The 12,378-nt window shown below is 37.4% G+C and overlaps 1 protein-coding gene and 1 pseudogene across 6 annotated transcripts; both read right to left on the bottom strand.

Annotated features, from left to right (window-relative positions):
* Positions 1–12,378, bottom strand: part of LOC136676576 (uncharacterized) — a 310,723-nt pseudogene that overhangs the window by 256,982 nt on the left and 41,363 nt on the right.
* Positions 3,246–8,847, bottom strand: LOC136677085 (uncharacterized). 6 transcript variants are annotated; one of them, XM_066654488.1, is made up of 6 exons: positions 8,682–8,847; positions 7,237–7,309; positions 5,783–6,076; positions 5,399–5,683; positions 4,203–4,289; positions 3,246–4,049 (listed from the first exon to the last, which is right to left on the bottom strand). In XM_066654488.1, exons 2-6 carry the CDS (start codon positions 7,295–7,297, stop codon positions 3,775–3,777), a joined length of 1,002 nt encoding a protein of 333 aa, XP_066510585.1. In that variant the 5' UTR covers positions 7,298–7,309; positions 8,682–8,847; the 3' UTR covers positions 3,246–3,774. The 6 variants fall into 6 exon arrangements, with proteins under 6 accessions (XP_066510585.1, XP_066510583.1, XP_066510586.1 ...); XM_066654486.1 differs by having other exon boundaries at positions 7,237–7,297; XM_066654489.1 differs by lacking the exon at positions 8,682–8,847 and adding an exon at positions 8,438–8,637 and having other exon boundaries at positions 7,237–7,297.

The raw sequence follows: 12,378 nt of genomic DNA, 5'->3' as shown, positions 1-12,378 counted from the left end.
TGAGTATTCTTTGACTCTGTTGCTACCTACAAGATTTGACTGCCTTGGAAATCAATAGTGAATGTACCTCCAGGTTTTCTGGAGTCAACAGGGAGTCTCAAGTCATGTAGAAAATATCAGTGGAATCAAATCATTGACTTAATTTTATGTTAAAGTCGAGCTGAAATTAAGAGGAATTGAGTGGCACTCAAGTGGCTCTATACCCAACCACATTAAACAAACCTCATTCAACTCATCATCATATAATCTACATAGGCCTAAATTAATGTAGCACACCATAAGTCTTTATTTAAACCAAGAAAATGATCTATGTTGAATAAAATATTATTAAAATAATCTGCTTAGTAAACTATTGAAGGTGCAAGGGGGAATTGCACATTTCTCTGCTGAGCTATATAATTTAAGCCTGAAGTCAAACATGTCCAATAGAAAAAGAACTGAGGACCATACTGGCCTTGCATTTTCTAGATAAAAAAAATACAATTCTGCTCACTTTTACAACCCCTAGAAATTTGAAGCATTTAGCCTGTTACTGTATGCATCTCTATTGCATTGTATCCCCATATTCTCCTCAAAAACAATGATTTAGTGTTTGTTATTCATATTAAGTAGATCATTGCCATTCTCTTCTATATGCAGCAGTGTGCCAATACTTATTACTGGCAAACATGTTATAATTTGATGATTACCATGGTAATCGTAAATGTAAATAGTACTTGTATCTCTGCTTTTATAAATATATGTATTTATGTATATGATAAATGTAATACAGTACTTCAAGCTGCAAGTACTTAGTATGCTTTCTATGTCATTTATGTTAAGCATGGTGAGAATCATCTACTCTGGAGCATCTCGGTTGCTCATTGATTTTTTGAAAGATATACTGTGTGCATAGGTGAATATTAATGTAAGGCAAATCATTAATTATAAGGATTGTCCACTAAATACTGGACATGTAGTTCACCTTTTCAAGTCAGCTTCTGTCAATATACAAACAAACTGGGTGACTTTTCTTGTTCCTGTACATAAAAAAGAATAATGTAATGTTAATAATTACACTTGAACGAATTAATGTGCTGGAAAAGTAAAAAAAAAAAAAAACCTTTTAGAGAAGGAATGAATAAAACAGGAAATGGGGGTGGGGGTGAAAAGAGGAAGACGAAAAAATTGAGAAAGCAACAAGTAGGGCCAGAGTAAACACTCAATAAACAGAATGACATAGGTTTAATTTTATCAAATGAACTGCCATCATATTTTCAGCATTAAACGCTCAACAGCAGCATGGAGTGTAAAACTAGTAAACTAGTATAGCTCTCTGATGATAGTCTGCTGTATCAGCACTTTTCACTGCAAAAATAAATAAATAAAAATAAAACCAATTATACTTGGTGTTTAAAAACTACTAAATACTTCTGATAGCATGTCATGGATTCCTGAGTAATATCCAGTGCCTGAGGTGCTCCCTGTCTATGGTACAGTAATATATGCGGGGTTATAACTCTTTGTTTGTGAAAATTGTTTGTGATATTAACATTGCTGATTATCACTGTTTTTCTGATGGACCTGGCATAGTTTCCTGGGAAACGTTAACAGTACTTAAGGAAGTATTAAGTAATAAGCATTACTAAACCATTAAGTAAAATTAGTCATTAATTCATTAAACAAGATCTAGTATTATTTTTGAATTTGAAAAAATCTCAAAAGAATGTTTTTTGTTTATTATCATAAATGGTTAATTGTGACATTACCTAAACATTTATTAAGGTTTCTTATAGTCTTAAGTACCATGAATTAATGTACCCTTATTGTAATGAATTACTGTTTCCGATGTAAGCCCCTGCCTTTTGCACACTGATGTATCGATAAATTTATTCACTTTCCAGTATGCAGCCAGTCTCTGCGCTATCACACAAAAGAAAATCATACCCTCCACATTATGACTTATAAGCTGAAACTGTTCTATACCCACAGCATCCTTCTCTTTTGATATAAATATACTCCCTGTCCTTCTTTACTCTTATGGAATTATCCCTTTCTTCCAAACTACCACCATCAACCTCCAGAAAAAGTTTGTGACCTGCATACTTGTACAAACAATATGGCACACCGCACCCTGGAGGAGGACCAGATTTACATGACGCACCACGTCTTGAACCTCAGTCCATTTTGGTGGCCTAATGTCCACTTGGCACTCACCCACTGGTGGAAAATCTCGTGGCAGCTTCAGCTCTTTTGCCTAATCCTCATCATAATTAATGAATGACGACAAGTGTGTTCTTGGGGTTGAGTATCTGTCTCTCGCTCTGGCTGAGGGGGAACAGTGAATCTTTTGTATGTCTCAAACAGATAATCTGTTTTACCAATCTAACCTCAAAAATGTGGGATAAAACGCTTCCCATATTGGGCCAAAATACAACACTGCTTTTAGAGTCCAAACATGGGACAGTTGGCAATTCTAAACACATCCCCTCGCGCTCCAGCTCTGAAACCTACTTGCAGGAAAATGCACTCGCATGCAGGGAATTAACTCTGGCTGACTGGGTGGGTCCAATTTGGCTATGCCCCTGGGGAACAGACAGGCAAACATTTTTAAGGGGGTTCAGGACTCACTTATTTAAACTTTTGGACCCCTGAAAGTCACAAAATATTTTTTTGTGTGTCAAATATGTTATAAAGCTATGGTGTCCATCAATCTTACTGAGACAAAAATAAATGCCTAAACGTGAATTCAGAATAAAAAACATTTTAGCCGGTTTTGCTGGAAAAGACCGTCTTTTAACTAACCAGTGCTAAACTCTGCTTTACTGGAGATACCTGCAGCACTTTTTTTCACTCCAAGCTGCTCTAGCTCCGCTCCAATAGTTGGGATAGCACAGCTATTAACTTCTGTTTTAAATAGTGCTGTCAACATTAATTCGTTAATGCATGTGATTACTTTGGAAAAGCATTAATGCGAGAAGTATATATTTTTCGTGGCTTAACCCACATTTATCTCTTATAAAGTTGTTGAAGCTGAATATGCAGATGATTATTGTCTGAGCTGTGTGCTGCTCACTGAGATTTTCTCAATTTAAGCTTGTGTCTACACTCTACACATTTACCTCCCTTCCAAAAAAAAAAATCTAGCATTTTAACTTGCAATTAATCACAGAATATTGTGAATTTGAATATAAGTGCACAACTACATAATAAACATTTTTAATTAAAACATAAACAGCATTTTAAATACTGCAATACAAAGTGTAAAACATAAATAAGGATATAATAAATGTAAGATTGTAATGGAATGTTTTAAGCCTGGATTTAAAGTATCCAAATTTGAGGCTCTTTTAATATTGTTTTCATCTTAGGTAGCAAAAACTAACTAGTTCTGATCTGAGAGATCTGCTCAGCAGTGACGTTGTAAATGATTGTAAATGATTTTACCACAATATTATAATCTATCTTGATAATTCTGGAGATGATAATAGTTTGTCTAAATTAACATGAGAGTTGTCCTGCCTTATCTTCTGACTGTAGACAGAAGCTCATTCTCAAAAGAAGCAGAATCCAGGCACATTCTGAACAGAGTTCTTTGGCAGGGAAAGAAAACCGTCGTGTCGTTTCATCCTTGTGGTCCTTTGACTAAAGCAAGTCACAGATGTTTTATTAAGATGTCAGAGACCTGTATTAACTTCTGGAAATGGGCATAAAATATGTCCCTTAAAATGCTTAATCATTTAAAAAAAAGTCCTTAACAACAACATATTCATTGTTTTTTCTTCTTCATTAACATTAATGTTCTGGATAAGGCTCTTTCATTTCCTTCTCCTCAGTTTGATTCACAGGTGATGATTTTCTTCTCCTGAGAACCTGGACCCACTTGTTGACCTGATATAGCAGTAGTGGCCAAACATACATTGCCAGAATACCAAGAATTACCCCTCCAGTCCCAAATCCCAGAGCTCCGACCCAAAATCCTTTCTGATATCCATCATTGTTTCCTTTCTCATATCCATCATTGTTTCCTTTCTCATATCCATTCTTCCATATCCAGCTCTGCTCCACATCTAAAAACAGACAAAATAAATGTGACCTACGTGAAAATGTCATATATATCAGAAACACATGATAAGTATCTACACTCCAGTATTACTCTATTAGAAATAAAACTAATAAGAGCAATATGGGAAATAATAATTAAAAGCTCTTGTTTGCAATACCGTTTACTGTGCTGATGAAGAAATGTGTGAAGTCAGGATTCTTTGTCTCTGTTGAAGCCAAAACTAGTGTGTTTGAAATTTTCTCTCCTTTAAAAGAGAGAAAATATAATAAAGTATCACTCACAAATTTTCAGGCTTTTTAACCCCAGTGGTATACTATATATAGTTTATAATATGAAGTCTGATTGACATTTATTTTCAGCAGAAATATATTTTTTGTCTTTCACCGGTCAATCTAGTTTCTGGCCATTTCTGTTCTACTGATCAATTTAAAAGTAGATCAGTAGAACAGAAATTACATACCCATAGCAATTCTAAAATACTATCATCATTTCTAAGTATGTGAGATCTAAGAGAGTGATATTATTATGATTGTGCCCAAATTTGTGCTATTGTAGTCAAAACAGGGATTTATGTCCTTTGAATGCTGACTTTAAAAACTCACTGATACGCTGTAACAAATTCACAAATGCAAAAATTGTTGTATTACATTTACATTAAAATAAACATCGTTCCTGTTTGCAGGTTTAGACAAACCTCATATTCAGAATAGTTAGGACACTTGCAAAAAATGCAGTTAAAATCTCATTAATTTGTTGATTAATGTAACATTTATTTAACAACCAAAGGACAAATATTTTCAGTGTTTTCAATGACATATTTGTTTGTATTTGTTAAATATAAACACATTTTTTAAATTGATGCCTGCTTCACACTAGGTCAAACAAACTTCTCTTTAATTACAACAGTCTGTGGTCACCATTGCCTGATTCTCCTCTTTATGATGTGCCATACATTTTCAATAGGAGACAGATCTGGATGCAGGCAGGTCAGTCAAGCACATACACTGTGTCTACAAAGCCACACTTTTGCAGAATGAGGCCTGGCTGAAAATATACAAGCTTCACTTTTTGAATGGAATTACTGAAATAAATCAACTTTTTATGATATTCTAATTTTATGACCAGCACCTGTAAACAAACAAACAATAAAAGACTGATGAAATAGTCTGGTATTCAGAAAGGATGGTTTGCAAGTTTTGGGAAGTAACTTTTATAATTGAGCACAATTCCAAACATCTAATCAAGTAAAAGGTGATGGTTTAATCCTCCTACACTTCAAACACAGAGACCAAGTAAACAGAGTCGACTACAGAGGAACAGGCAGATAATTTTGTGCCATGGAATCTTACTCACCTGAGACTTTCAGGTAAGAAGTGCTGACCAGTGTGCCGTCCTCCTCTTCTATTGTGTAATTTCCACAATCAGAAGGCATCAGATTCATCAAATAAAAAGTGTTCTTAATGATGCGGACTCTATGCTGATGTTCATGAAGACACTGATATTGACGGCCATTCACACTGCACAGTAGCACCGGGGAGGTGTTTCCAGGCTTCATCAACATTATTCTCACAGATTCATAAATGTACAGATCCAGTTCAAGATATTCACCAGCATCCCTCTCAAAACTGAACTTGGGAGCTTAAATATTTTAAAATAACACAAAAAAGAGACATCTTCAACCATGTAGACAGATAAAAGCATACAAATGTTCAAAAGGTTTACTGAATTGGAACTTACGAAGAAGCTGAAGGAACTGTAGACAGCGAGGTGCTGTATTGCCCATACAGTAGGTAGAGTACAGGCCTCTAGTTGAGAAGTTGACCAGAGGAATGGTGATGAAACTTATCCCCTCGTTTACTGAACAGATTGATCTGAGACCTATTTCAGACCCAGGACCACACTCGGCTACCACGTCTTCCTTCTTCTTCCACTGTACCAGACCTGAGCACTGGACATCGCAGCTCAGAGATGCAGAGTCATTCAAATTCTTCTGTGTTTTTGGGAGTGAATTAAAGTTGGCCAGAGTTGGCACTGCAGCAGGAATAATATAATTAGCAAAAATATATCACTCAATTCATCATTCCATTCAGCAAATGAAATAATGTTTTTTTTTTTACGTATTTTAATTTATGGATGACTCCAGTGTTCTCCTGTTGTGGGTTCAAACTCAGGTCTCTGGTCTGTCTGTGAGGAGCTTGGTGCATTCTACCCATGTCTCTGTGGGTTTCTTCCAGGTGCAAAACCCACAGTCCAAAAACATGTTGGTATGTGGACTGGCAATTCAAAAGTGTACATGAGCGTGTGTGATTGAGTAAGTGTGTAATGCCCTGTGATGGACTGGTGCCCTTATGGAGAGAGATTAGTCTCAAAATTCTTTACAAATGTGTAAATGTTAATCCACAAATAAAACACAAGTCACAAATATGCTTCACTGTTCACAAATGAATAAATCCCAATCAGTGTCTCACAGTCTGCAATTTGTAAAAATACAGTTACAATTATTCATTCATTATCTGTAACCGCTTATCCAGTTGAGGGTCCCGCGAGGGTCCAGAGCCTACCTGGAATCATTGAGTGCAAGGCAGGAATACACCCTGGAGGGGGCGCCAGTCCTTCACAGGGCAACACACACACACACACACATTCACTCACACCTACGGACACTTTTAAGTCGCCAATCCACCTACCAACGTGTGTTTTTGGACCGTGGGAGGAAACCGGAGCACCCGGAGGAAACCCACGCGGACACAGGGAGAACACACCAAACTCCTCACAGACAGTCACCCGGAGTGGGAATCGAACCCACAACCTCCAGGCCCCTGGAGCTGTGTGACTGCAACACTACCTGCTGCACCACCGTGCCGCCCAATGTAAATTTAAAAAAATGTATTTATTTTCGCATAAAATTGTGATATATGAAAACCAAACCAAAAACATGTATTTATAATTGTAACTGTATTTGTACTAATTGCAGACTGTGAGACACAGGGATGTATTCATTTGTGAACAGTGAAGCATATTTGTGACTTGTGTTTTATTTGTGGATTAACATTTACGCATTTATAAAGTATTTTGAGACTAATCTCTCTCCGTACAGTATAAATGAGTCTTCAGTGGGAAAGCATTCATGCTGCAAAATAGCTACAGGCACCAAGTGACTTAGTGCTGATATAAATATATGTCACACTTACCAAGGAGAAATCCACTAACTAGCACCAGTAAACCCACACACAGCCCATTAGGGGAAATCATCTGTGGAGGAAACTTTAACATCAGAAACAACAGATAAAGAGAACAGAACAGCTTAAAATCTCTTGAAGTGTGATATAGAGCATTTATTAAACATTTTTGTTTCAGTCAACATTACCCAGTTATCTAATTTAATCACACAATTGCCTGTAGTGAATAATAGCAGTAACATTTACATGAACATTACAGCTATAACATCAAATATAGCATCCTCCTTTTTTCACGTTGTGACCATTTTAATCATCTTCACTTAGCCTACAATGTCAGAAAAAAAGGTCCTGTACAGGTACATTATTATTCACTAAAGGCTAATGGCTTCACCTGACCCTGACCTACAAATTTCCCATGGTAAGAAACAACCTCTGTTGCAAATTCACATTTTTCAAAATTCAAAACAAGAGATGCATCATGTAAACGAGAGAAAGCTGATTCTAAAATTTCCTATGTGTTGGTATATAACACAACATCTAGGTAAGCTTCACGATCTTTGAAAGGATTCAGTTGTATTCCGGACTAAAACTAAGTGGGGGCTGGCTTGACCAAGCTTTTCGAAATGGAGGCTGGCTTGACTCCAGTAAAGGACTGGATTGTGCATTGCATGAAAGTATCTTGAGTGACGAAGGCAGAGATCTCTGAAGCATTAGACTGGGATGAACTAACAGACAGATTGGTAACCTTTTGTTCATTGAGGTATACCACAAGTTTATCCGGAAGATTGTTTTTAAAATCTTCCAAGAGCTGTAACACTAGCCGCACACAATTTCTCTCTGGTCACAAACGTCTGGCTGGGGGTTTTAGTAAGATGCTTCAGCGACAGAAACGAACAAACTTCTTGAGCCTTGCCCACTAACGTACACTGAAGCAGCAGTGACCGCGAGTCTTTAGGCTAAATTAAAATGGTAGCGATCAGTTCAGAAATCGAAAGATAAGCGTCGACCTTTTCCCCTAAAAGTAGGAATCAGACCGATCTGCCTACTCACATCAAAGTCTCGCGCTGTACGTACGTGTAAGTTCCACAAAATAGCAAATATTTGTTGTTTATCCATTTATTATTTGTTTAGAAAATTATTTATTTATTACATACATTTCCTGTCATTGACTTTTGGCTTTTATTTTGAAATTTGTTCCTCTGCACGCTCTTACCGTAATGTTCAGAATACGAAGTTCCACCAAAACTAAGTGGGGGCTTGCTTGGCCCAGCTTTTCCAAGTGGAGGCTGGCTTGACTCCAGTAATAAACCTGGAGGGAATTAGGTTTCCCTGTGATTAAAATTAAATATCAAACTCTTATAACGCTTATAATACCACGTCATACTCGATATCCCTGGCTTTTAGTGAGAGCCAACCCTACTCCGTGTACGTATTTACAAGAGTTTAAAACAACTTACTGTTTTGACAAAACAAAGTCGTAGTCGAAGTAGGAACAGCACAAAGTCAAACCACAGAATTCAATACACACACCGAAGTCACAGAAAAATAACAAAGCACGGCTGGCAACAGCGTTCATATGGCTGTTGTTATTCCCGAGGAGATGTCATACAGTAGTGATGTGACGTTTGGAGGCTTCTGAGCATGTGTTGAACAAAATCAAGTATGTCTCGCTGCAGCCTGTAGGAAAGCGGAGTTGGATGTGGGAGGAGTTGGATGTCCAACTCGGCCTTCCTACAGGCTACTTGCTTTTGTTCCAGCCACGCCTTCTAAGCGTTGGTTAAATGTCAGAGTTAGTGGGTAAAGTTCATTTACTATATCGAAGATTATATCAGCTGTTATTATACTGCATTAGATTATATTATTAGGTTAGTGTTTAGTAGGCTATTTGACTTTAGTGTTATTTAGTATATATATATATATATATATATATACGCCATTAGTGCCAGACTCGGCCCAGATCTGGCTCATTATCGGTTGTAATAGTTTATTTCTATATATCCTCCGCATTCACGCCGAGCCTCAGCTAGCCGACAGTGACAACGTGCAGCCAGAATTGGGCCAGACGCGGCGTGCCGCATTTACGCTGAGACGGCAGCCAGCCGACAGTGCCGAGCCTGAGCCAGAATCGGCCCAGATCTACCCTGCTAGCTGGGAAGTATCAGATTGGGACAGTATTTCTTAGACATACAGTTTGGTAATGGCATGCTCTTTTTGGTGTTAAAAGTAAACACTAATACTTTGACATTATATTTTATGATTTTCATAATATTGTATCATATCTCGCCATTTTTGTAGGCATATTGAGATATGAGTATTTTGGTCATATTGCCCTGAGTTCATGACTAAATATTAAAAAATAATAATGAACACATTTTAGTTTGTATATTGTTTTTATATTAATTACACACTGAAAGGCTCTAAAGCTGTTAAAATAGTTTCTATTTTTTCTGGATCAAACCATGCAGTAATCTTGCAACTTTGTGTAATTTTCTTTCTCTTTAATATCATAAAAAAACAATAAGTACAAAGTCAGGTTCTCAGAAAAATTTTACAAAACATTTGGGATTGAAATTATGTAAAACACCTTTAAACATTGCACAATACAGAAAACTGCTGTGGACCTGCTGTGTTTTGGGTCACTGGCTGATCTGTTTCTCAGGCAGAGATGTTGCTGTGCATAGTTTTTTTATCCTCATTTTTCCTTGCTCTTCAATGGTCAGGACTCCCACAGAACAGGGTTGATGAGGGTGGTGGATTTTTCTCAGGGCTGCAGTGACAGTGATAATGGTGGTGTGTTAGTGTATGACACAGTGCTGCTCATGTCCACTCACTGTCCTTTTTTCTGACATGCCCGCCATGTTCACTCATGTTGTAGATGTAAAATCAGAGATAGTAGCTCAACTGTTGTGGCACAGTTTGGTTGGTGGACAATTCTTAGTCCAGCAGTGACACAGAGGGCTATAAAATTCCAGCAGTACTGCTGTATCTGATCCACTCTTACCAACACCTGACACTTAACACACCACCTCCACGTCAAAGTCACTGCAGAGCAGAGAATCTACAACCCAAACCATACTTGTTCTGTAAGTGTCCTGACCGTTGAAGATCAGGGTGAAATGGGAATAAGAAGTATGCAGAGCAACATGTGAACTAGAGTCTCCTGTGTGGTCAGTCGAGCTGAGAGAACGGACAGTGAATGTAGAAATAAGGAGGTGGTCATGATGTAATGGTTAATCGCTTGTTTATATGGGTTTATACAGCTGAGCCTTTGAAAAGTTTAACATTTGTAAAACAGTAGTACTAAAAAAAGTGCAGTTGTGTTTTTTAATGCTCAGGTACAACACTACAATCAAATTTGACCCATCTGTCATACTGAACACACATTTTAGTGATTAGAGGCAGTGGGCAGCCACCCTCGAAGCCCAGGCAGTGTTTTGGGGATTAGGTGCTTTGTTCAACGGCACCTCAGCTGTGAATTTTACAGTTGTTTTATTTGTATTTGGCTTGATCCAATCACACTCAAACATAACATTCCACCTTAAAAGACGCAGACCTTCTGAACATAAACTCCCACAGTGGTAGATGTCCCCTTTAAAGTGTGTAGAGGTGTTAAAACAATACTTTTGTTTCAGAATGACGTGGTATACAGCAGGGGTGTTTCGAGAGTAGATTCTAGACTGCATTTATTAAAACAGTTAAATAGATTCATTTATTTAAAACTTACATGGGTGCAAAATGAATACCAAATTAACAATAATTATATTGATTGCATTAAACGTCAAATTAATTACATTTTCTTGTAACAATTACTTTACAATAAAAACCAGTGCTTGAGCTTGTGTTATCAATGCCCCTTTTATAGGCTAGCATAAATAAAGCATGTAAATATGCCTTTTCAATGACTGCCTTTGCTTTAACTGTGTAATATGTATTTAATAGATTATAATAAGTATAAAATAAGTAAAACATATCTATGAGCTGTCATTACCTTGTCTGATGCATGACAGCCTTTCTTTTAAATATTTAAGAACAATGTCCCCTACCAAAAAAGCTGTAAACTGTCTTTAACTGACAGCGTTAACATTTAGAAAGATACTAACTGTATGTCCTAGTAACTTTGAGAAGGTGTTTCCCCACATTCACATGACTCACATCTCACGCATATTGAGATCAGCCCAACAACAGTCAAATAGACTAGATTACCTTTTTGCAATTAAGAAACAAGCAGCTTTCACTTATTGTCTTCATTCCTGGATTTTTTTTTGAGGTAGCTGGTTTGTAAAAAATTATTAAAGAAAAGCAGGCCTATTATTCATTTCTATGGCGTCAGATTGGCAATGAGAATGAGTCTTCTCTCTGTCAGGGGCCTCCAATGGGTTAAATCAGTTTGAATGCATTATTGGAAATGGATAATTTTGTTCAGTTTGTGAAATAATGCACATAAAAATGGTCAGTTAAGTTCTCTGTGTGCTCTTTGGTAAAACAATAATACATTAAAAAGGGATGCACTCAGTATTCATATTACTCTAAGATGACTTATGAGATGAATGTCAATGAAATGTATTTTTATCTACAGTGCGCTGCACCAACTGTAAGTTCACTTCAGTATGTTACAGATTCTTTCTCAGATTTTATGGTCCTGTTTTTGTATTTGCTGCAAAGGAAAAATTTATTTATGAATGTAGAGGGTCCAGAAATTGCAGTGTAGTGTGTCTTATATTAAAGGAAAAATGTTTATATATATTTTTGTGCGGCACGGTGGCTTAGTTGTTAGCACGTTCACCCCTCAGCGCTGGGATCTTGGGTTCAAGTCCCATCTGGGTGGAGTTGCAATGTTCTCCCCGTGTCTGCGTGGGTTTCCTGTTTCCTCCCACAGTCCAATAACTCTCTAATAACTGTCCTGGTGTTTATGTCAATGAATGTCTGCATGAGTGAGTGAATGTGTGTGTGCCCAGATATGGATTGGTGCTCTATCCTGGGTGAAACCCTGGTGCCCGATGCAGTCCTCCAGGTGATCGTTCCTAGTTGAGGGTACGCTGTGCGCGTTTGACTGCCACTTCTCGCCAGTGTGTGTGTAGCTGAGCGTTATGTGCAGTGTTGATTGTAACGCGTCCTTTGGTATCTAGAAAGGTACTATATAAGTGTAACGATAGA

This window comes from Hoplias malabaricus, chromosome X2, assembly GCF_029633855.1.
Source record: "Hoplias malabaricus isolate fHopMal1 chromosome X2, fHopMal1.hap1, whole genome shotgun sequence".
Lineage (NCBI taxonomy): Eukaryota > Metazoa > Chordata > Actinopteri > Characiformes > Erythrinidae > Hoplias > Hoplias malabaricus.
The sequence above is the reverse complement of the archived record's forward strand: the minus strand, read 5'-3'. Positions and strand labels throughout refer to the sequence as shown.